The 24,983-nt window shown below is 42.7% G+C and overlaps 1 protein-coding gene across 3 annotated transcripts in view; it reads right to left on the bottom strand.

The window, feature by feature from the left end:
* Positions 1 to 8,564: 8,564 nt before the first annotated feature.
* fig4a (FIG4 phosphoinositide 5-phosphatase a) overlaps positions 8,565 to 24,983 on the bottom strand; it is a 133,569-nt gene continuing 117,150 nt past the window's right edge. For all 3 annotated transcript variants that reach the window (XM_068027266.1, XM_068027260.1, XM_068027272.1), the window contains 3 exons: positions 21,835 to 21,917; positions 20,464 to 20,550; positions 8,565 to 9,220 (listed from right to left, as the gene is read on the bottom strand). In XM_068027266.1, coding sequence (XP_067883367.1) covers positions 9,043 to 9,220; positions 20,464 to 20,550; positions 21,835 to 21,917 — 348 coding nt within the window. In that variant the 3' untranslated portion in view covers positions 8,565 to 9,042. The remainder of the gene's footprint in view (positions 9,221 to 20,463; positions 20,551 to 21,834; positions 21,918 to 24,983) is intronic.

Here is a 24,983-nt window from a genome sequence, read left to right as displayed (position 1 = left end):
GGATATCAGGATTGGTCAGGAAAGTGGGGTTGAGGTCACGGACCAGCCATGATATTATTAAATGGCAGAGCAGGTTTGAAAGGCCATATGACCTATTCCTATTTCTTATGCTGTGATGGTCAGTAATGGATTCCTTATGAAGTGCATCTTCCTTATTTGATTGAAGAAAATATTTATTTCCTAAAATACCTTATAATTTTGGGTGCATTTGTCTTCTGTTACTTGTACAGTGTTGAATCTACAGCAATATTAAGGTTTTCTCAGCCTTAATTGTTTTCTTCCCTCTCCCTTCTTCTGAAGGCCTCAACTCTACATCTACATGCATGCACTTTTCAGCAATGGCTGTAGACAGTATATAGCGGTATGCAGCAGCTGCAACCTTCAGTGATTTTTTTTCTGCTTTGATTCTGTGCCATACAATATTTGCTTGATATCAGACATGGAAAACAATGACCAGGTTATGAACAGCTGATTAAAATATGACATGATCAGATTTCAAATTAATCCAAACTTCCCTTAAAAAGAATTGTGCGCTTTAAACTGTTCACTGAGTAAATGCACTACCTGAATACCGACCTAGATCTATATCCAGCTCCTGGTCAGTGGTGACTTAGCTGATTTCGGTTGGATATGCTTACCCATCCACTGCTACCCCACATCTTTCTTGAAAAAAAAAGCACCAAAAGCTCATAATTTCACTTGTGGCATTATGTGATCATCGGATAGCAAATGCATATCCATGTTACGATGTCCCTAGCAAGAGCTCCTGCAGGCGTTTTCCAAAAAAGGTAATGGGAAGAATTTATTTTAAAATAAACTGTCAATGTTTTATAAATGGTTCTTCAACTTTACAGAGTTGAAAATATACACCTAAATGTTCAACTTACTATCACAGTACTATTATCTTCAGCTAGGCTCACATCTTTGTTGATAGCTGCCTTACCTGTTCAATAAATGAAGTATGCTCTCAGAAAATCAGACTTCTTAAGTAGACAACAGTAATTTATCTAGAAACAGTGTATAAGTAATTATTAATATTTACTCTCTGAACTATTATACAATATTCACAATGAGCAGGTATAAATAATTCTGCTTAATTCCCATAGGCTGTGTTACTAAGCATTTGTGTATTATTCTGTGAAATTATTCTGTGACACACAGCATCCTTGAAAAGGGTGGTGGACAATTTTCTCCCAAATCTCTGCCAATGTTATGCTGCTGTAAATGGTGCCAGGAAGAGTGTCTGTTGTGAATTTAATTTCTTTCCTTGAAGGAAAGTAATCATCTGCTGCTCAGTACCTTCCCCCAGGTGGCTTGGCAAAAATCAAGAACTCACCATGCTGGAAATTACAGGCACAAATCAGAATGCTTCATTCAATGGCACAAACACATCATAACATCAACATGCTGCACTACTACAATGGCTATCTTGAATGCAAGAGATGCATGAATGGGAATTGTCATTGGGCAACCAAGATAGCCCAGTGAGGCAATGTCCTAACATTCTGTGCTACAGCAAGATAAAAAGTTGTGTCATGCATTTAATCTTCTGCATGTTGAGCTACCAATTTCACTTGTGTCATTATGTGATCATCAATCAGACAGCAAATGCTGCTTCACCAGGAGGAAGAAAAACATTTTAGGGGTGAAATGAACCATGGCTGCCTTTGCTTGTAAGTTTCACAGCAGCACTGGAGAAGATCTGGGAGAAGGAAACCTGACTAGCTTCACTGCAGAGTATGATCATTAGCTCAGGAAGATCCAAGCAGTGTGCAGAGAAAATACTACTTAAAAAAATTAAAGTGCAGTTTCACAACTAAAAAGGAGAATTATATTTGTGGATGAAGCACATTATGTAAATAGTGAGAGATTGCAGAGCTCTGAGATGCAGAGGGATCTGGGTGTCCTAGTGGATGAATCACAAAAGTATGCAGGTACAGCAAGTAATTAGGAAAGCTAATAGAATGTTATCATTTATTGCAATGGGAATTGAATACAAAAGTAGGGAGGTTATGCTTCAGCTATACCGGGCATTGGCAAGACCACATCTGGAGTACTGTCGGCACAGTGGCGCAGTGGTTAGCACAGCAGCCTCACAGCTCCAGCGACCCAGGTTCAACTCTGGGTACTGCCTGTGTGGAGTTTGCAAGTTCTCCCTGTGTCTGCGTGGGTTTCCTCTGGGTGCTCCGGTTTCCTCCCACATCCCAAAGACTTGCAAGTTGATAGGTAAATTGGCCATTATAAATTGCCCCTAGTATAGGTAGGTGGTAGGGAAATGTAGGGACAGGTGGGGATGTGGTAGGAATATGGAATTAGTGTAGGATTAGTATAAATGGGTGGTTGATGGTCGGCACAGACTCGGTGGGCCGAAGGGCCTGTTTCAGTGCTGTATATCTAAATCAAATCAAAAAAATCAAAGTATTGGTCTCCTTATTTAAGATTGTAAATGCATTGGAAGCAGTTTAGAGAAGGTTTATTAGACTAATACCTGGAATGGGCGGGTTGTCTTATGAGGAAAGGTTGGACAGGCTAGGCTTGTATTCGCTGAAATTTAGAAGAGTAAGAGGTGACTTGATTGAAACATATAAGATTCTGAGGGGTCTTGACAGGGTGGATGATCCTCTTGTGTGAGAATCTAGAACTAGGGGTCATTTAAGACAGAGATGAGGAGGAATTTTTCCGCTCAGACGGTCGTGAGTCTTTGGAACTCTCTTCCTCAAAAGGCAGCGGAAGCAGAGTCTTTAAATATTTTTAAGGCAGAGGTGGATAGATTCTTGATAAGCAAGGGGGGTGAAAGGTTATTGGGGGTAGGCGGGAATGTGGAGTTGAGGTTACAATCAGATCAGCCATGATCTTATTGAATGGCAGAGCAAGCTCGAGGGGCAGAGTGGTCTACTCCTGCTCCTAATTCATATGTTTGTAAATTAAAATAGAAAGCTATGTAGCTCCTTTGCACTATTACACAAGGCTGTACAAGGAAAAAAGCAATCTGGTGTAAAACCTTCAAAACTAATGCATTTGAAAAATATTTTTGCATCAAATCACAAACCCAAATCATAAACATAAGCATTTCTGTTCATTAAATGCAATCCTACAAATTAGCAGTTTAGTAGGAATGCTGTACCAATTCTGAGATCCTCTTATACATGTACATCTGCTTGCCTGGTGCACAGCAGAATCTACTCATATAAATATATTCAAATGAGATAATCATCTTTGTAGTGGTTCAGAATAGTTGCTTGTGTTGTTATATGCCTTGTCTATCAAGTTACAGTGTAATCCTACTTCTATGGTATAGTTTGGCACACAAACAAAAACAAATTTGTAGCCAACCGGAACCTCAGCCAAAGTTCTGAAAGCTAAAAAACCCAAAACAAAACATAGCTATTGGCATGCTGGGCATAGATTTTCTTTTTTGTAAAATCCAGTTTTTGCTATTGGAGGCTAAAATGAAGTAAAACAAAAAAAAACATACATTTATATAGCCCCTTTCATGACCTCAGGGCATCCCAAAGTGCTTTACAGCTAAGACGTACTTTCGAGCATAGTCATTATCGTGTAGGAAACTGGTATTTATTGAGAAACTAAAATGTCTTGTACATTTCTAATGTATTGGAAGATTTTCCAAAATCTAAAAAAGTACTATTAATCCTAATATGTATCATAGATGTAGTCTGGTATATATACACAGATAAATGAATTTGTAGGCTTTTGTGTTAGAATCACAGAGACTTACAGCACAGGAGGCCAGTCAACCTGTGGTGGCTCTTGAAGAATATTCAGGTTTATTCCCCTGCTTTGCATTGAGTACAAGAGTTGGGACGTCATGTTACAGTTGTACATAACGTTGGTTAGGCCACATTTGGAGTACTGTGTGCGGTTTTGGTCGCTGCACTACAGGAAAGATGTGATTAAGCTTGAGAGGGTGCAGAAAAGATTCACAAGGATGTTGCCTGGTTTGGAGGGCTTGAGTTATAATGAGAGATTGGATAGGCTGGGTCTGTTTTCCCTGGAGCGAAGGAGGCTGAGAGGGGACATGTTAGAAGTATATAAAATTATGAGAGGCATAGATAGGGTAGATAGCCAGAATCTGTTTCCCATGGTAGGGGTGACTAAAACTAGAGGGCATAGATTTAAGGTGAGAGGGAGGAGGTTTAAAGGGGATCAAAAGGGGTAAATTTTTCACACAAAGTATAGTGGGTATCTGGAATGAGCTGCCTGAGGAGGTGGTGGAGGCAGGAACAGTAGCAACATTTAAGAGGCATCTGGACAGGTACTTGAATGAGCAAGGCATAGAGGGATATGGAATTAATGCAGGCAGGTGGGATTTTTTTTTTTTATTCGTTCATGGGATGTGGGCGTCCAGGCCAGGCCAGCATTTATTGCCCATCCCTAATTGCCCTTGAACTGAGTGGCTTGCTAGGCCATTTCGAGGGCATGCAAGAGTCAACCACATTGCTTGGGATCTGGAGTCACATGTAGGCCAGACTAGGTGAGGACAGCAGATTTCCTTCCCTAAAGGACATTAGTGAACCAGATGGGGTTTTACAACAATCGACAATGGTTTCATGGCCATCATTAGACTAGCTTTAAATTCCAGATTTATTAATTGAATTCAAATTCCACCTTCTGCTGTGGTGCAATTCGAACCCATATCCCCAGAGCAATACCTGGGTCTCTGGGTTACTAGTCCAGTGACAATACCAGTACGCCACCGCCTCCCCTAGTATAGATAGCCATTATGGTCGGCATGGACGCGGTGGGCCGAAGGGCCTGTTTCTATGCTGTACGACTCTGACTCTATAACCCTGCACATTCTTCATTCAAATACCTGTCAAACTTCCTTTTAAAATTTATGGAATCAGCTTCCACTGCCTTTTCAGATAGAGCATTCAAAATCCAGACAACTCTGAGTAAAAAAAAAATTCTCACCATTTCCCCTATAGATCTTTTTCCAATTAATCTGATTCTCTCACTTCTGGTTATTGACCTACTCACCAGTGGTTTTTCTCTATCTACTCTATCAAAATTGCTCATCATTGTGAAAACCTCTATTAGGTCTCCTCTTAACCTCTCTATTCCAAGGAGAACAGTCCTAACCTTTCCAACCTCTCCTCATAACTGAAGTCCCTCATCCCTGGCAACATCCTGGTAAACCTCCTCTCTATCCTAAGGCCATTACATCTTTCCTGAAAGTATGGTGCCGAGAATTGTTGATCTACTACTTTATTAAGTTTCACATCACCTGCAAATTTTATAATGCTGCTCCATCCACCCAAGTCTAGTTTGTTTATAAAAATTGCAAGACTAATGGACCCAAAACTGACCCTTGAGGAACACTATTGCAACCCACCCCCCAGTCTGAAAAACATCTATCCAGTACCACCATTTCCTTCCTGTCACTGAGCTAATTTTGTATCCACACTGACACTTTCCCCTTAATTCAATGGGCTTCCATCGTCTTAAAAGCCTCCTGAGTGGCACTCTGTTGCATGCCTTCCGAAAGTAGGCACTACCTTAATCAACTTCTCTGTTACCTCATCAAAAAATTCAATCAAGTTAGTTAGACAAGATTTGCTTTTAATAAATACGAACATACAAATTAGGAGCAGGAGTAGGCCATTTGGCCCCTCGAGCCTGCTCCACCATTCAACGAGATCATGGCTGATCTGGACCCATGCTCGCTCCTTGATTAACCCATGCCTTTTGAAATGAAACTTTATTTGTCCCTGATAATGGTTTCCAGTAACTTTCCCACCTGATATTAGGCTGACTGGCCTATAGTTACTAGGTTTCTCCCTCTCCCTTTCCTTGAATAGCATTATAATATTAGCAATCCTCCAGCACTACTCCTGTGATCAATGAAAGACTGCAACCGATGCCTCTGCTATTTCTATCTTTGCTTCTTTCAGCAACCTAGAGTGCATTCCATCTGAACCAAGTGACTTAACTTTCAGTAATGCTATTATTTTTAGTATGTCTTCTCTATTACTACCTTGTCCATTTTTTTTTGTTCATGGGATGTAGACTTCACTGACTAGGCCAGCATTTATTGCCCATTCCTATTTGCCCTTGAGAAGGTGGTGGTGAACTGCCTTCTTGAACCGCTGAAGTCCTTGTGGGGTAGGTACACCAACAGTGCTGTTAGGGAGCTCCAGGATTTTGACCCAGCGACCGTGAAGGAACGGCGATATAGTTCCAAGTCAGGATGGTGTGTGGCTTGGAGGGGAACATGTCAGGAGCAAGATTCAGGTAACCAGGAAGGTTATGGAGAGTACAGGAGGGCATTGAAAAAATTAATATGGGAGGTTATGAGAAAAAATAGATCCATGTTCCCATGCATCTGCTGCTTCTGTCCTTCTAGGTGGTAGAGATCGCGGGTTTGGAAGATGCTGTTGAAGGAGCCTTGGTGCGTTGCTGCAGTCCATCTTGTAGATGGTACACACTGCTGCCACTGTGCGTCGGTGGTGGAGGGAGTGAATATTTGTGGATGGGGTACCAATCAAGCAGGCTGCTTTGTCCTGGATGGTGTCGAGCTTCTGGAGTGTTGTTGTAGCTGCACCCATCCAGGCAAGTGGAGAGCATTCCATCATACTCCTGGCCTTGTAGACGGTGGACAGGCTTTGGAGAATCAGGATATAATATACCTCACCTTTTCTGAAGACAAATGCATAGTACTTATTTAATACTCCATGTCTTTTACCTCTACATGAAGATTTTCCATTGGATCCTTAATAGAACTAACTTTTTCCCCAGCTAACCGCTTACACCTTATATGGTTAAGAAATGTTTTAGCATTTATTTTAATGTTGCCTATTTTTTCTCATAACCGCCCATATTAATTTTTTCAATGCCCTCCTTTACTTTCTATAACCTTCCTGGTTACCTGAATCTTGCTCCTGACATTTGTCACTTTGTCATTCAGGGTATATTAGCTCTATCTTTACCTATGCTCTACCTTTTCTCTTCAAAGGAATATGCCTAGTTTGTACCAGAACTAGTGTTTCCCTGAATGTCTTCCATTGCTCAGTTACTGCTTTACCCTTCAATTGCCTTTTCCTATCTACCTTTGCTAGGTCCCTTCCTAAATTACTGAAATTGGCTCTTCCCCAGTTGAGTATTTTTACCTTTGATATTTTCTGGTCTCTTTCCGTAATTACTTCAAACTGAATTATGTTGTGGTCACTGTTAGATGATCTCCTACTGTAACATGCACCACTTGCCCTACTTCATTTTCCAGAACCAGAGGCAACACTTCATCCTTCCTTGGTGCACTGGAGAGCTATTCATTGAAGCTCTGCACACATCAGAAATTGGTATATATGCCTTTGAAATTTCCTCATCTATCTCCTTCTCACTGTTTGGAGCTCTATAAAAAATCTCAGTGGTACAGCTGCTCCTCTTCCTCAAGCCAAATCAATTCAGTCCTACAACTATCTAGTATATCCTTTCTATTTATGACCGCATCATCCTTAATCAATACTGCCAACCCACTCCTCTTTCCCTTCTTTATCATTCCTGATACTTGGTAACCAGGAATATTAAGAACCCATTCCTGGCCTTGTTTGAGCCATGCCTCTGATAATACAACCATGTCATAACCTCATGTAGTAATTTGCATCTGCAGCTCACATTACAGACATTGATGTATGCACAATATCCCCCTTGTTACGTTTGTCCAGAAATACATTTCTTTTAATAGGGATTTTTGCTAAAAGTCAGTATGTTGCACTTTTAACTTCTGTTCACTCAAAGAAACATTCATTAATTGGGTACAGAATTCATTTGAATGGACTGGACTGTAGAATCCAGTCAGGTATGATAAAATTACTGGCGTGATAAATTGAAATGATAATGTCTGATTGCTAATTGGCATTTTTCAGAATAACTAGTATTGCAAACAGTAGAAGGCCTGGCCACCCAATAATAAGAATAATAAGACCGTAGGCTGCTCATCCTAAAATGTACTCTTCTTAATTGGATGACATTGGGAGGGTAGGGCAGAATAAAGGGCAGCAGAGAAATGGATGTTACCCACCTCTCTTTTAGGATCATACTCTTCCTTTCTAATTACTAGTAATAATGCGAACTGATGCAGTCCATGACTATAACACCATTGTATATAATTGAATGGCAATTGGTTTTCCAGAGTAACTAATGCGGTTTCACCTCTGCAGAGAGGTCAGTGACTAGGGGGCACAGATTTAAAGTGTGATCGGTAGAAAAATTAGAGGGGAGATGTGGTGATCTGGAACTCACTGCCTGAAAGGGTAGTTGAGGCAGAAACCCTCAACTTATTCAAAAGGAGTCTGGATATGCACCTCAAGTGCTGTAATCTGCAGGGCTACGGACCAAATGCTGGAAGGTGGGAATTAAATGGGTGGATTGTTTTTCAGCCAGCACAGACATGATGGGTCAAGTGGCCTCTTTCTGTGCCTTAAACTTTCTATGATTCGAAGAAGTCATAATATGTTTGAAAATTTAAAATGAGGTGGAATTTACTTACTGTCCTTTGAAAATGAAATATTTCTGGAACAAAAGTAAACAAGATAAAACAAAACAGCTAAATTTGAAGTGGTTTTCTTTAATGTGAGCAAAGGGAAAAAGATAAATATCATCAACACTGAGCAACATTGGCAATAATATGCATTAACAAAATATCTAAACATTGCTTTTAAACATATTAAGTTGCAGAGATGTCGCTTAAATAACTCGGCATTCAGTCTCCAAATAACGTTTACCATGGTTCTAACAAAGCAAAACTGACGTAAGACACATAATGCAGAATACAATGAGCTTGCCCTGAAATTAAGTCTATTATTGATTAATGTCACACTTCAGCCCATTATTTTCACCATCTTAGCATAATACATAATACAGTGTTTAGGACCTGAATTCAATAGCATGAATGGGTTGCAGAAAAGATATTCGGAAATTGTCATATCCCGGACACAAGACAATTATTCCTGGTAATTGGCTCTGTTGAGATAGCAAATTACTGAGGTTAGAGTACCAAATTTCGGACTGCCTTGCTGAGACTCTTCACATGTATCTATTTTTAATGTATTCTCTGTAGACTATCATGTCATCCTTGCACATAGGTTGTATAATGCCTTTGCCAGTCTGGATATGTGAATCAAAGATTTCTGTTGATTTTCTGTCCAGGTCAGCCAGATGCATCTCATAAATACTGTCATGAAGAAATGAAGAGACCGGTCCCCTGGATAAAAAAAACAAAAAAGTCAACAGCAGCTTGGCTCATTAGTGGCACTCTTGGCTATGAGTTAGAAAGTTGATGAGTTCAAGCCACATTCCAAACTGGCATGTCAGCCCAATATTAAGGGAGTGCTGCATTGTTGGAGGTATCATCCTTTGGAGGAGGTATTTCATCAAGAATCTACCTGTTCAGGTAGACGTAAAAGAACCCAAGGCAATCATGTTCCACGTGAGAGGCTGTTAGCTAACCTAAAACATTAGGATTGCAAGGTAAGCTCTGCAAATATACAAAAAAATTGAAGGATAGAAAATAAGGAATACTAAGAGGATTGGGGAAGTATTGTGGTCAAATTTGTAGACTATCAAACTAGGCAGGGAACTGGAATCAGAGAGGACAGCTCAAATTGTTTGTTCGATAAAATACAGGTGGGTAGAAAAATGGCATAACATTTAATATAGGCAAATATAAAATACTGCACACAGAAAGAAAACATGAGCAGTATGTGTATTCCATGAATGATGTTGAAATAGCTACAGATAAATACTGTGCCCAGTTCTGATTGCTCAGCAAGCAAAAGAGGGGGCAGTTCTGGCCTTAGTTTTAGGGAATGAAGCGAGGAAGGAGAAAGGGTATCAGTTGGGGAGCAAAAACAGAAAATGCTGTAAATATTCAGCAGGTCAGGCAGCGTTTGTGGAGAGAAAAACAGAATTACCAGAAAGTAAAAGTCCATGAGATGCAAGGCAAAGTGGCAAGTTGGATCCAAAATTGGCTGAGACAGGAAGCAAAGGGTAATGGTCGATGGGTGTTTTTGTGATTGGAAGGCTAGTTCCAATGGGGTTCCGCAGGCCTCAGTACTAGGCCCCTTGCTTTTCGTGGTGTATATCAATGATTTGAACTTGAATGTAGGAAGTATGATTAAAAAGTTTGCAGATGATTCAAAAATTGGTCATGTAGTTGATAAAGAAGAAGAAAGCGATAGACCACAGGAAGATGTCATTGGGCTAGTCAGGTGGACAAAACAGTGGCAAATGGAGCTCAATCCAGAGAAGTGTCAGGTACTGCACCTGGGGCAGGCCAACAAGGAAAAGGAATACTCTGTTCACATGGGACTTACAACTAGCAACCAGTTAAGATCTTCATCCAATCAATCTAGGCTGGATTCAATTAAAATAAAAGCAAAATACTGCAGATGCTGGAAATCTGAAATAAAAGCAAGAAATGCTGGAAATACTCAGCAGGTCTGGCAGCATCTGTGGAGAGAGAAGCAGAGTTAACATTTCAGGTCAGTGACCCTTCATCAAAACCAGGTCTAAGAGTTGAAAGGTTGGTGTTTAATTCACTACTTGAATCTTTAAAATAGTACAATTTTACACATATTCTCTTTAGCTTATAACTAAGTTAAGTTCTCAAGGCTTTCCCCCCACCCCCCTCATGTGAAAACCAAATAGCTTATGCAATGGATTGTGAAACTGAACATTAATATGGACAGAGACAGCAAGCTGCAAGTGTGATTGATATTTAATTGAAGTTTGGAATGAAGGCGTGAAAGACGTGATCGTGTAGACATTTTTAAATTAGGTAAAGGAATAGGAAAAGTTAAATCTAGTACATTATTTGTTCACATTTGCATTATACAAGATTTATATAAGATCCTGAATGGTCTTGACAAAATGGATGTGGAAAGGATGTTTCCTCTTGTGGGTGAGTGTAGAACTAGGGGCACTGTTTTAAAATTAGGGGTCGCCCTTTTAGGACAGAGATGAGGAGAAATTTTTTCTCTGAGGGTTGTGCGATTTTGGGGGTGGGGGGTCCCTACTTCGTGGGCAATTTGTGGCCCACAAGGGGAGGCGGTGGTGTAGTGGTAATGTCACTGAACTAGTAATCCAGAACCCAGGTTAATGCTCTGGGGACATGGGTTCGAATCCCACATGGTGAAATTTTAATTCAGTTAATAAATATGAAATTAAAAAGCTAGTCTAATGATGAACATTGTAGATTGTTGTAAAAACCCATCTGGTTCACTAATGTCCTTTAGGGAAGGAAATCTACTGCCCTTACCTGGTCTGGCCTACATGTGACTCCAGACCCACAGCAATGTGGTTGACTCTTGAAAATGCCCTCTGAAATAGCCGAACAAGCCCCTCAGTTGTCAAGGGCAATTAGGGATGGGCAGTAAATGCTGGCTTAGCCAGCGATGCCCACATGCTACAAACAAATAATATAAAAACTCACCCACACCCTGGAACAACTGTACGCTCTGGACCGAACGAGCACCCCCCTCATCGGTGTCTTCCGGACTAGCCCTGGCGACCCCGCCTCACTAACCTGTGTTCTGGGGTTCCACTGCTGGGCCTGTGTTCAAGGCATCTGCAGTACTGGCAGTGGCCACTGCTCCTGGTGGCGCTGCCAATACTGCTGAGCTGCCGGCCCTCTGATTGGCTGGCAGCTCTTGGAGGCAAGATCCCTGTTCTTATAAAATCTTCAAAGGGACGAGGATCCTGCCTCCTAAAACTTTGACCTCAAAAGACCGGAGGATTGCTCCAGGGGGCTAAAAAAAGTGCAGAGGTGGGACTCCCCCCACCTTTTCGGCCCAGTGCCGGAAGCCCCGCCTCCAGCACAAAATCCAGCAGTATATGTCCAACATTACCCAGGTAGGTATACATTGGATAGTAACCAACTGAAACTTGTTTTGCTATTCATACAAACTCAGCTTATCATTGTCAAAAATAATATTGCTTAAAACACAATAAGAAAACATTAAAGTCATGCTGTGGTATAAGGAGGCACCTTGGGATCAATTAAACTTTAAGCAGCCATTGAAATTTGACACCTTTGCCATTTTAAACTCTATAAACATGAAAAAAATCAGTCACAGATACTTTCTATAAGAATGTTAGAAACAGTAGCTAGCTCTTGACAATTATAAAAATATAACAACATGTCAGCTTGGAAGAAGTGGCTTTATCTGTGGTAGAAAAAGTCCAATGGGCCTTTTCTGTATACATATCAAGTATACAGAAATACAATCATCTGAGCGCCAGGACATCACTGCAGGAGTTCCTCAGGATAGTGTCCTAGGCCCAGCCATCTTCAGCTGCTTCATCAATGACCTTCCTTCAATCATAAGGTCAGAAGTGGGGAAGTTCGCTGATGATTGCACAATGTTCAGCACCATTTGTGACTCCTCAAATACTGAAGCAGTCCGTGTAGAAATGCAGCAAGACCTGGACAATATCCAGGCTTGGGCTGATAAGCGGCAAGTAAAATTCGCGCCACACAAGTGCCAGGCAATGACTATCTCCAACAAGAGAGAATCTAACCATCTCCCCTTGACATTCAATGGCATTACCATCACTGAATTACCATCATTGGGGCGGCACAGTGGTTAGCACCGCAGCCTCACAGCTCCAGCGACCCGGGTTCAATTCTGGGTACTGCCTGTGTGGAGTTCGCAAGTTCTCCCTGTGTCTGCGTGGGTTTCCTCCGGGTGCTCCGGTTTCCTCCCACAAGCCAAAAGACTTGCAGGTTGATAGGTAAATTGGCCATTAGCAATTGCCCCTAGTATAGGTAGGTGGTAGGGAAATATAGGGACAGGTGGGGATGTGGTAGGAATATGGAATTAGTGTAGGATTAGTATAAATGGGTGGTTGATGGTCGGCACAGACTCGGTGGGCCGAAGGGCCTGTTTCAGTGCTGTATCTCTAAACTAAACTGAATCCCTCACTATCAACATCCTAGGGGCTACCATTGACCAGAAACTGAACTGGAGTAGCCATATAAATACTGTGGCTACAAGAGCAGGTCAGAGGCTAGGAATTCTGCAGTGAGTAACTCACCTCCTGACTCCCCAAAGCCTGTCCACCATCTACAAGGCACAAGTCAGGAGTGTGATGAAATACTCTCCACTTGCCTGGATGGGTGCAGCTCCAACAACACTCAAGAAGCTCGACACCATCCAGAACAAAGCAACCCGCTTGATTGGCACCCCATCCACAAACATTCACTCCCTCCACCACTGACACACAGTGGCAGCAGTGTGTGCCATCTACAAGATGCACTGCAGCAACGCACCAAGGCTCCTTCAACAGCATCTTCCAACCCCGCGACCTCTACCACCTTGAAGGACAAGAGCAGCAGATGCATGGGATCACCACCTGCTAGTTCCCATCCAAGTCACACACCATCCTGACTTGGAACTATATCGCCGTTCCTTCACTGTCGCTGGGTCAAAATCCTGGAACTCCCTTCCTTACAGCACTGTGGGTGTACCGACCTCACATGGAATGCAGCGGTTCAAGAAGGCAGCTCACCACCACCTTCTCAAGGGCAATTAGGGATGGGCAATAAATGCTGGCATAGCCACTGATGCCCACATCCCATGCATGAATAAAAAAAAATACAACACAATGATTATCTGAGGTTATTCTTGCATTAGAGATGCACAATGCTATAAATAAAGTTTCGTCAATGATTTTCCATCCGCTGCTCAGCAATGAGAATTACTATTGTAATTTTTAGAAAATTCATTCATGGGATGTGGGCGTCGCTGGCCAGGCCACCATTTATTGCCCATCCCTTCTCATTGACCTTCTCAAGGGAAATTACGGATGGGCAATAAATGCTGGCCTGGCCAGCGATGCCCACATCCCATGAATGAACAAAAAAAAAAATTGTAGCACAAAGTTCCTTACAAATGATATCCAGTGCTTTCTTGATCCATGAAATACCACAGGGAAGGTTTTCAATACTAGAGGACCATGAAGAAGGCTGTTTCCAACAGATCAGTAACACAAAAATAGTATTCTGCCAGAAACCAGACCCCTGCCTTAAAGGGGAAATCAGAATATCAACACTACAAAATGGCATCTACAGTTTTTTCTTCCTTTGATTTTCAAATGAGATTTCTTGACTGGGAGCCAGGTTATTGTAAGTATCTGCCAGACTGCAGCACATTTTAAGAAGTCACTAAATAAAAGATCGTCCTTTTTGATTTTCACTATGAACAACTGAAGCCTGGAAATACAGCTGAACTGAAAGATACGAAGATGCTCAAAAGACTGCAGTAATTATATCTGGTCTTTTTCTCATGGATCAAGCTTCTTGAAGACCCAGATCCTAGATGCTGACTGAAAGTACTTTTAAAAAGGTGACTGGAATACTTTGGAGCAGAGGAAAAGATTCCTGTTTCTCCTGGCAACGCTAAAGAATCCAGAACAGTGCAGGGCATCTCCAATATCAGGTCAGACATCTTTCAGGCATCCTTTGACCAGAAGTCACTTGTCCTTTTTTGCATCCATTTCATGCCTGTAAAACTAGTGCAATTTAGACCCCCCCCAACCACCCACCACACCCCACCGCCACCCCCCCACCTCAAATCCAACCATGCAAGGTATGAAACTGACTTTAATAAATCTGATAATTTGTGGGCTTGCACCTGTAAATGACTGAAATCTACCAAATTGTTGTGAAAACCCAACTAGTTTACTCATTCCGTTCAGGGAAAGGAACCTGCCATATATGGCTTACATTCAACTCTAGTTGCACAACATGTGTTTGGCTTTTAATACCCTCAAGGCAATAAATACTGCCTTATCAGTGTAGCCCATATCTCAAGGACAAATTTCCAAAAAAGTGACTAACACTTCACAAGTGTGCCTGACACTTCTCCATGCTCTATGGATCTGTGATAGTTTAATTTAATATCTCCTCTATCTTTGCATTGCATGTTTGTTCTGAACTGTATAACAAAACAAAATCTGTTAAAATTCAGATATTGTAAGTGTCAATAGTATTGGTCAACAGCACTATTTTTAGCTAATAGAAAAAGTTCTAGAATTCTAAAACGGAATATTTGGTATGAATGAACTGTCAGTACTTAGCTAGAGTAGCACTACTTCCATGACAACAGTTTAAAATCCCATAAAAGCTCTTTTTGCTTCTAAGCATTAGGCAGGTTTCATGAAGTGCAGTTGCTTTTGTGATAGCAAAAGAGCTAGAAGAGGTAAAATCTCTCAAAGGAATGGATGCGGATTAGATCTATTTTCAGAAATAAGGTATGTAAATTTCTGTGACTACTTCTTATCAAGAATTTTCACTTAGGCAATGGCACATGTTTGTGCAGATGAAGCACATGCCTGGTTTCTGCTGGGCTTAAGGAGGTTACTATACTATATACATCTTTTACGGTCAAATGAAAAAGAAATATTCTGCAATCATGTCAGAATTTTCTGTAAAAACACAACTAACAATTTTGTGACTTGCCAAGCTTCAGCTAGAAGGAATACGAAGGTAAAAGATGGTGAATGCCAAGTACTTCTAGATGCATCATGTTTAGACCCAATTTTCTATTGCATAGTGTCAAAGAGTATTTAAGGTATAGAAGGGGCTGAATTTAATGAGCCAGGCCCAGAAATGGGCACCATTCCCGTCCATCATATGGGTGACCGTCCCACAATGATCTTGCAGTAGGCAGCCATTTTCCATAATGGAGGTGCAGGGCCCCCCCAATCATGCGGCGGGGACGTGAGGTGAGTTGGCAATTACGTCAGATGAGGTGCTCCAGAGTAGGTGCTGGTGCCATATTTAAAGGCCTGCCAGCCCTCATTCATTCCTGCCTTAGAGTCACTGGCCTCCTTCAGCGTACTGCTGAAAACATTGTTAGACTGAATCCTGGACCCCAAAACACTAACATCCCCCCCACCCAGCACAGGATGGCCGAGGCAAGACAAGGGTGGCCCCACGGTTCAGTGATCCGTCCCTGCAGATTCTCCTCTAGGCTGCAAGGGAAAATTGGGAGGCACTCATTTCCAGCGATGACAAGAAGAGGTCCTCCTGCCTGACAAAGTAAGCCTGGGTGGAGAATGCTGAGAAGGTCAGCAGCTATGGGGTCACCACAGGAACCGGGTGCAGTGCTGAAAGAGGGTCATTGGCCTCCTGTGTTCAGCCAAGGCGAGTGCTCCAAACCACTCTCCTTTATGGGGATTGAATGTGACAGTGCGAGATGGTGCCCGTCATGTGGAGGATGGCACTACACGGCGATGGCTGAGGGGGGGGGCGGTTAGGAATCACCTCATTCTGACAGATGTATGGCTGCATCTCAGCCACAAGCCACCTTCCTTCATAGCTCACCCCCATTATCTCCCGACAGCATGTCAGCATGAGATATATGGGATTCCCCAGTAAGGGACGGGGGTGGGGTGGGGGCTATCATTAGCAGAACTGCCATGATAATCTCTCTGAATTCTTACCATCTCCATCCTTCCTCTTGCAGGACAAGAGAACCCACAACAGGAGCGAGGCAGTCCGAATAGGCAGAGGACTTCTGGATATGCGTTTTCTCACCGCAGCTGAGAAGAGATCTTGGAATTAATGGGGACCCCAGGGCAGCTGCGCAATATCAGATGGAAAGACTGGAGTCTCTGTGCAAGAGAGTGAGGATTGGCTTCCATCAACATACAAATCACTTCTGGAGACCCACATCACGTATGGTAGGCATGACGAGATCTGCACAGCCTAACCCACACATGTTTGTGTTCTCTCATGCAGGTTGGCATGTGCATGAGACTACAGCTACAGGGTAACAGCTGTTCACCTCTGAGGAGGAGGACCACCACACGGAGGATGCACCGTCCCATGACTCTCCTGCACCTTCCACTAGCACAGATACTTTCACGGCGGTGGGTAACAACTCGGCTTTAGTTTCAGGCTCACAAGCAAATGATAGCACTGCACACACCCGAGCAGCTGGCTGAGGCGGAGACAGCCAAAGCCTCTGACAGTGGAGGACTGTGGGTGGCCACGCCATATGAGCCTGAGGCTGATGACGAGCCTTTGGGGCAGCATAGGTCATGCTGGAGTTGTAGATAGAGACAAGGCATGAGCGATGGAGGAGTGACATGACATGATTTTTATTTTTAATTCATTCATGGGACGTGGGTGTTGCTGGCCAGGCCAGCATTTATTGCCCATCCCTAATTGCCCTCGAGAAGGTGGTGGTGAGCTGCCTTCTTGAACCACTGCAGTTCTTGGGGGTGTAGGTACACAAACAGTGCTGTTAGGAAGGGAATTCCAGGATTGTGATCCAGCGACAGTGAAGGAATGGCGATATTGTTCCAATTCAGGATGGTGTGTGGCTTGGAAGGAAACTTGCAGGTGGCCGTGTTCCCATGCATCTGCTGCCCTTGTCCTTCTAGGTGGTACAGGTTGCAGGTTTGGAAGGTGCTGTTGAAGGAGCCTTGTTGCGTTGTTGAAGTGCATCTTGTAGATGGTAATGCTGCCACTCTGCGTCAGCGGTGAAGGGAGTGAATATTTGTGGATGGGGTGCCAATCAAGTGGGCTGCTTTGTCCTGGATGGTGTCGAGCTTCTTGAGTGTTGTTGGAACTGCACCCATCCAGGCAAGTGGACAGTATTCCGTCACATTCCTGACTTGTGTCTTGTAGATGGTGGACAGGCTTTGGGGAGTCAGGTGGTGAGTTACTCGCCACAGGATTCCTAGCCTCTGACCTTCTCTTGTAGCCATGGTATTTACATGGCTACCCTAGTTCAGCTTCTGGTCAATGGTAACCCCCCAGGATGTTGATAGTTGGGGATTCAGCAACGGTAAAGCCATTGAATGTCAAGGGGAGATGGTTAGATTCTCTCTTGTTGAAGATGATAATTGCCTGGCACTTGTGTGGCGTGAATGTTCAGCTGAGGTCTTGCTGCATATGGATCAGTTTCTGAGGAGTCGCGAATGGTGCTGAACACCATGCAATCATCAGCGAACATCCCCACTTCAGACCTTATAAAGGAGGGAAGGTCATTGATGAAGCAGCTGAAAATAGTTGAGCCTAGGACATTACCCTGAGGAACTCCTGCAGTGATGTCCTGGAGGGAGGTGACTGACTTCCAACAACCACAACCATCTTCCTTAGCGTTCGGTACGACTCCAGAGAGTTTTCCCCCTGCTTTTCATTAACTTCAGTTTTGCTTGGGCTCCTTGATGCCATACTCGGTCAAATGCTGCCTTGATGTCAAGGGCAGTCATTCTCACCTCACCTCTTGAGTTCAGCTCTTTAGTCCATGTTTAAAAAACGCAGCGGCAATGAATGATTTCAAAAGGAAATTGGATGGACACTTGAGGGAAATAGATGTACAGGGATAGAGCTGAGGAATGGGACTGACTGGATTGCTCTAGCGAGTCATGTCTTGATGGGCCAAATGGCTTCCATCTGTGCTGTAGTGAGGAGTGGGGCCAATTAGGGACAACAAGGGGATTTATGCATGGAGGTAGAGGGCATGGCTGAGGTATCAAGTACTTTGCATCTGTCTTTACCAAGGAAGATGCTGCTGCCAAAGTCATAGTGAAAGAGAAGGTAGTAGAGACATTGGCTGGGCTAAAAATTGATGAAGAGGAAGTATTAGAAAGGCTGACTGTACTTAAAGTTGATAAGTCACCAGGACCGGATCAGCTGCATCCAAGGATACTGAGGGAAGGGTGGAAATTGCAGAGGATCTACCCATAGTTTTCTAATCCTCCTTCGATACGGGGTGGTGTCAAAGGACTGGAGAATTACAAATATTACACCCTTGTTCAAAAAAGGGTGTAAAATGAAGACCAGCGACTACAGGCTAGTTTGGTGGTGGGAAAGCTTTTCAACACGATAATCCGGGACAAAATTAAGTCACTTGGACAAATGTGGATTAATTAAGGAAAGCCAGTACGGATTTGTTAAAGATAAATTGTGTTTTAACTAACCTGATTGAGTTTTTTTGGTAAGGTAACAGAAGGTTGATGAGGGTAATGCAGCTGAAGTAGTGTAGATGGGCTTCCAAAAGACATTTGGATAAAGTGCCACAGGCTTGTCAGCAAAGTAGAAGCCCATGGAATAACTGGAACAGTGGCAGCATGGAAATGAAGTTGGCTGAGTGACAGGAGACAGAGTAGAGGTGAACGGTTCTTTTTTTTTTCCAGATTGGAGGACAGCATATAGTGGAGTTCACCTGCTTTTCTTGATCTTGACTGGTGTGCATGGCACAATTTAAAAATTTGTGGATGACACAAAACTTGGAAGTATTGTGAACTGTCAGGAGGATAGTAATAGACTTCAAAGTGACAGACAGACTGGTGGAATGGGCGGACACGTTGCAGATGAAATTTAGTTCAGAGAGGTGTGAAGCGATACATTTTGGTAGGAAGAATGAGGACAGGCAATAGAAAATGAAGAATATAATTCTAAATGGGGTGCAGAAGCAGTGGGACCTAAGGGTATTATGTGCACAAATAGTTAAGGTGGTAGGACAGTTTGAGAATGAGGCATATAGGATCTTGGGCTTCATAAATAAAGGCATAGAGAGTACAAAAGCAAGAAAGTAATGGTGAACCTTTAAAAAACATTGGTTCGTCCTTAACAGGAGTATTGTGTCCAATTCTGGGCACCACGCTTTAGGAAGGATGTGAAGGCATTAGAGAGGATGCTGAAAAGTTCTATGACTGTTTCTGGGGATGAAGGACTTCAGTTACGTGGATAGATTACAGAAACTGGAGTTATTCTAGAGAAGAGAAGGTTGAGAAGAGATTTGATAGAGGTGTTCAAAATCATGAATAGATAGGGAGAAACTGTTTCCATTGGTAGATGGGTCGAGAATCAGAAGACACTAATATCAGATGAATGGCAAAAGAAGCAATGTCGGCATGAGGAAAAAAACCTTTTTTTTTTAAACGTGACAACAGGTTAGGATATGGAAAGCACTGCCCAAGAGTATAGTGGAGGCAGATACAATCATGGCCTTCAAAAAGGAATTGGATAATAATCTGAACAGAAAAATATTTGCACTGCTACGGCAAAAAGGCCGGGTAGAGGAACCAGCTGACTTGCTCTTGCAGACAGCTGGCACAGACACGACAGACCGGATGACATCTTTCTGTGCAGCAACCATTCTATGATTTGCTGCTGGATTTCCCAAGCTCTGGGAATTTAGATCAGACTCCCAATTGTAGTGTGAGAACATTATAAATGAAGTATCATACCTCTCCATGATGGGACGTAAAAATAGCAAAGGGCACATGTGTCAAGGACACATTCCCTAGGCTTTTTATTCCCCAAAGCAGGGTCATAACTGCCAAAGTCTGCTACTTTGATCTGATGTGCTTTTTCTTTATTCACCAACACTTAGCCTTTTGATATATTTGCAGATATATAAAAAAGCTGTCTGAAAGTTTGCTTTAGACGTGTAAAAATAAGAGTAGCTATTACATGATACTTACAAGATGGTCATGTTGTCTAGTTGCTTTGCATTGCTTTGTTGGCTGCATATGTCAACCTTACGCTGGTTTTGACCCAAGTAAACAAACCTGTTATAAAAGCAGAATGATGTTAAACATTATTTCAAATGTGGAGTCAGAAGACTGTTTGTCCTCTTTGAATATAATCTCTGAATCTGAAGACACATTGATTACAAATTTTTTTTACTTGACTGCCATGTAATTATGAACAGGCATTTATTTGCAGACTGATGTTACATTTCATTAGCAACTAGTAGTGTGCTCAGTTTTAAGCTGCCATTAAGTAAACGCCTCACAACTGGTACTTAACTTTGTTTCCATTTAAAATTTACAAATGACTTAATTTTTTGATTTTGAATAGTTACAAGTGGTAGCAGTGACTAGCTGACGGATAGAGGAATCTGTCAAAGATTGAGCAGTACTAACATTAGACCTGTGATATGCAATCCAATGTGTTACTGACACTGCAAACATCACGGAAAATACACATGTTGCCTGCCAGAAAGCTGCTGGTAAATTCATGGATTTTGGTAAACCAGCGTTTAGGACAATGATGTCCTACCTTACAAAGGCACCCCATCGAACTGGTCCTGATCTGTATTTTTACTATGTAAGAAATGGGACCTTTAATAAATGATACTTTTCAGAATAGAGAATCCTTATGGAATTAATAGACATAGTATTGTGATTTCCCTCTCTGTTAAGAACAATCCTATAGTTGTAGGACAAGTTACTGGGCAGGCTATTAATGGGTTTAAGAAACATTTAAAATGTGTTTCTTTGGAGAGAAGGGATTGAGGGATATGCCACGAAGACAGTGAGGTAATCCTCAGGGAATAGGCTTGATTTCCTACACCCAAAGATAGTTACCTTTTTCTAAAATTTTGCCCCTATTTTGAAACAATGACAAATCAACTGAAGGATTTCCTATTTCTGAAGCAGACTTATGAAAAAGGGTGTGGGGGTCAGAAAAATATTTCACAGATTTTCAAACGATGCCTTCCATGCTGGAGTTCAATTAGTTCATACGAGTACTAATCTGCCTATTGATTTAATATTTATGCATCCCTCAGCCAAATAAGAACATCTACATATGTTATACATTGCACAGAAGGGGAGGCCAATGAAATACCTCATAACAGAATGTGAAAATCAGAGGAATAAGCATGATATAACCGACACAGGAAAATTCAATTAAAAAACAAATTCAAGGCCACAATTTAGTGTGGGGATTCAGATAATTTTTAAATGTTATTTGAGCATTGAATGCTTCAAATAACTTGAGTAGCTGGATGAATTACATTTTTGTCTTGTAACATACATCCAGGGTATTTGTTCTGTATTTTATCTCACCTTTTGTATATTAGAAGATCATCTTCTGATGGAAGCCCTGAGAGATTCATGATATGCATCTCTCTAGGAGATTGGCTAGAATCCTGCAAATGACAACAAAACAAAAATCAATATCCAACATTAATTCCATGCTTTGGCCCCACCACATAACAAGTCGCCCAATGCTACCTGACCATATATTGGAAACTTCACTATGCTCCATTTATCCTCTGACTTGATTATCTGTCAAGATTTTCAAAGTACAAAGTTTTGAAGGAAACAAGGCTGCCAAAAGTGAACTCCTCTAATCAGACTTAAATTGATCTTAAAGTGCAGAAAAAGTTAAATTCATGGGCTGGATTCTATATGCCCGCCGCTGATATTGGCGATGGGCGAGAAAAGTGGCGGTCCGCACACTTGGGATGCACGCCAAAGAGTCGCCGCGATTTCAAGTGCGGCAGCTCATTTAAATAGCCGGGGCGGGCTACCCTCCCTGATCACATGGAGGGGGCAGCAATGGCGTCCGGCACCATTGCGCAGGCGCCATTTTTAAAGGTCTTAGAACCCTAAATGACAAATTAAATTTTTTAAAGGTAAAGCGCATTAAAAATTATCAATAATTAGAAGAAAAATCTTTCCGGCCCCACTCCTCCCCCCCCGCAATAGCATTACACCTCATTCCTGCCCTTTCCCACCCCTCCCCTGGAATGCCTACCTTGAATATATGATCTACCCCCTCTCCCCCGCAAAGTTTAGAACCTTTGTCCTTTACCCCTTCCCATCACCCCCTCAACCAATCAGGTAAGCTTGACCTCGCGTCCCCCCTTCTGCACTGAGAATAGTACCTCCTCCCCACTCCCCACAGGTGTCGCACCTCGTTTCCCCGGATGGGAATTCGAAGGTGCGGCAGTGCTGGCCGCCAGGATGAAGATCGTGGTGGCAAATCAGGAGTCGACGGGAACTTCATGAATTCAGGTAAGTTAATTTATCTAAATACGTAAATCGTGGTCCCGTCGCCGAGCAGCAGAGGGGCCGTCACGAGACCCCCGCCTCCGTTGAGATCGGGCCAAGCCCTGCCAGCGTAGAGGTCGCTGGCGGGCCTCATCCGGGGCAATCTTCATGCACCCCCAACCCTCGCCACCATTCCAGACGTCGAGGGTTCTTTAAAATTCAGCCCCATATATCTTCCACACTCCATAAACCCGAGCTCATTCAAAGCTGCTGCCGCCCATATCCTAACTTCTACCAAATCTCATTCACCCATCACTTCTGTGCTCGCTGACTTACACAAGCTCCTGATCAGGCAACACCACAATTTTATAATTCTCAACCTTGTTTTAAAATCTCTCCATGGCCTCGTCCCTCTCTATATCTGTAACCTCCTCCAGCCCTGCACCCATCAAAGACATCTGCACTCCTCCAATTCTGGTCTCGTGTGTTCCTGATTTTAAAATTGTTCCAATATTGGCGGCCATGTCTTCAGCTGCCTAGGCTCCAAGCTCTGTAACTCCCTTTCTAATCTTTTCTACCTAGCTCTCCCTCTTTTAAGCATCTCCTTAGAACCTCTCTCTATAACCAAGATAGTTAACACCTTTCCCAATATCTCCTTATGTGGCTTGGTGTCAAACATTGTTTGATAATGCCCCTGTGAAGCGCCTTGGGATATGATAGAGTCATAGAGTCGTACAGCATAGAAACAGTCCCTTCGGCCCACCGCGTCCATGCCGACCATAATGCCTATCTATACTAATCCCACCTGCCTGCATTAATTCCATATCCCTCTATGCCTTGCTCATTCAAGTACCTGTCCAGATGCCTCTTAAATGTCGCTACTGTTCCTGCCTCCACCACCTCGTTCCAGATACCCACTATTCTTTGTGTGAAAAATTTACCCTTTTGATCCCCTTTAAACCTCCTCCCTCTCAGCTTAAATCTATGCCCTCTAGTTTTAGTCACCCCTACCATGGAAAACAGACTCTGGCTATTTACACTATCTATGCCTCTCATAATTTTATATACCTCTATCATGTCCCCTCTCAGCCTCCTTCACTCCAGGGAAAACAGACCCAGCCTATCCAATCTCTCTTTATAACTCAAGCCCTCCAAACCAGGCAACATCCTTGTGTATCTTTTCTGCACCCTCTCTAGCTTAGTCACATCTTTCCTGTAGTGCGGCGACCAAAACCACACACAGTACTCCAAATGTGGCCTAACCAACGTTATGTACAACTGTAACATGACGTCCCAACTCTTGTACTCAATGCCTCGGCCGATGAAGGCAAGCATGCCATACGCCTTCTTCACCACCCTGTCTACCTGTGTTGCCACTTTCAGGGAACTATGTACTTCCACCCCAAGGTCTCTCTGCTCAACAACACTCCCCAGGGCCCTGCCATTCACTGTATATGGCCTGTCCTGGTTTAACTTCCCAAAATGCATCACTTCACACTTGTCTGTGTTAAATTCCCTTTTCCACTCCCTTGCCCACTTTTCCAGTTGATCTATATCCTGTTGTAACCTTAGACAACCTTCACCACCAATTTTGGTGTCATCTGCAAACTTACTAATCATGCCCCTTACATTCACATCCAAGTCATTAATATATATGACAAACAATAGAGGGCCCAGCACCGATTCCTGCGGCACACCACTGGTCACCGGCCTCCAATCTGAAAAACAGCCCTCCACTACCACCCTCTGCCTCCTATCATCAAGCCAATTTTGTATCCAATTTGCTAGCTCACCCTGGATCCCATGTGTTCGAACCTTCTGGACCAGCCTACCATGCGGGACCTTGTCAAAGGCCTTGCTAAAGTCCATTAAAGATGTTTGATCAATGGTTGGGGGAGTCGGGGGGCAGTGGGGTGAGGAAGGTTTATTATATAATTAGCTTAAGTAAAGTGCATCTAATATTTTCTAAAAATTTCAATAAGAAAAGTCACAGCAACTAGCAGTAGGACTCAAGATGTTAGTTATTTTAGAAGTGCCATTTTGGGTCATTGATCTTGCATAGTCGAAGGGTTAAAATTTGTAGTATCCTGAAATCATTCAAGATAAAAAAATACTTGTTCCCATTTTCAGAATGCATACACCTGACCAGAAGGCAAAACATTGATGTTGCAAAAAGAAATACTAATCAGCTTTCACATGGCAGTTCTAATTACCTCAAA

The sequence above is a fragment of the Heterodontus francisci genome, chromosome 3, assembly GCF_036365525.1.
Source record: "Heterodontus francisci isolate sHetFra1 chromosome 3, sHetFra1.hap1, whole genome shotgun sequence".
NCBI classification, from domain to species: Eukaryota; Metazoa; Chordata; class Chondrichthyes; order Heterodontiformes; family Heterodontidae; genus Heterodontus; species Heterodontus francisci.
Note: the sequence above shows the minus strand (reverse complement) of the source record. Positions and strands in the feature narration are given on the sequence as shown.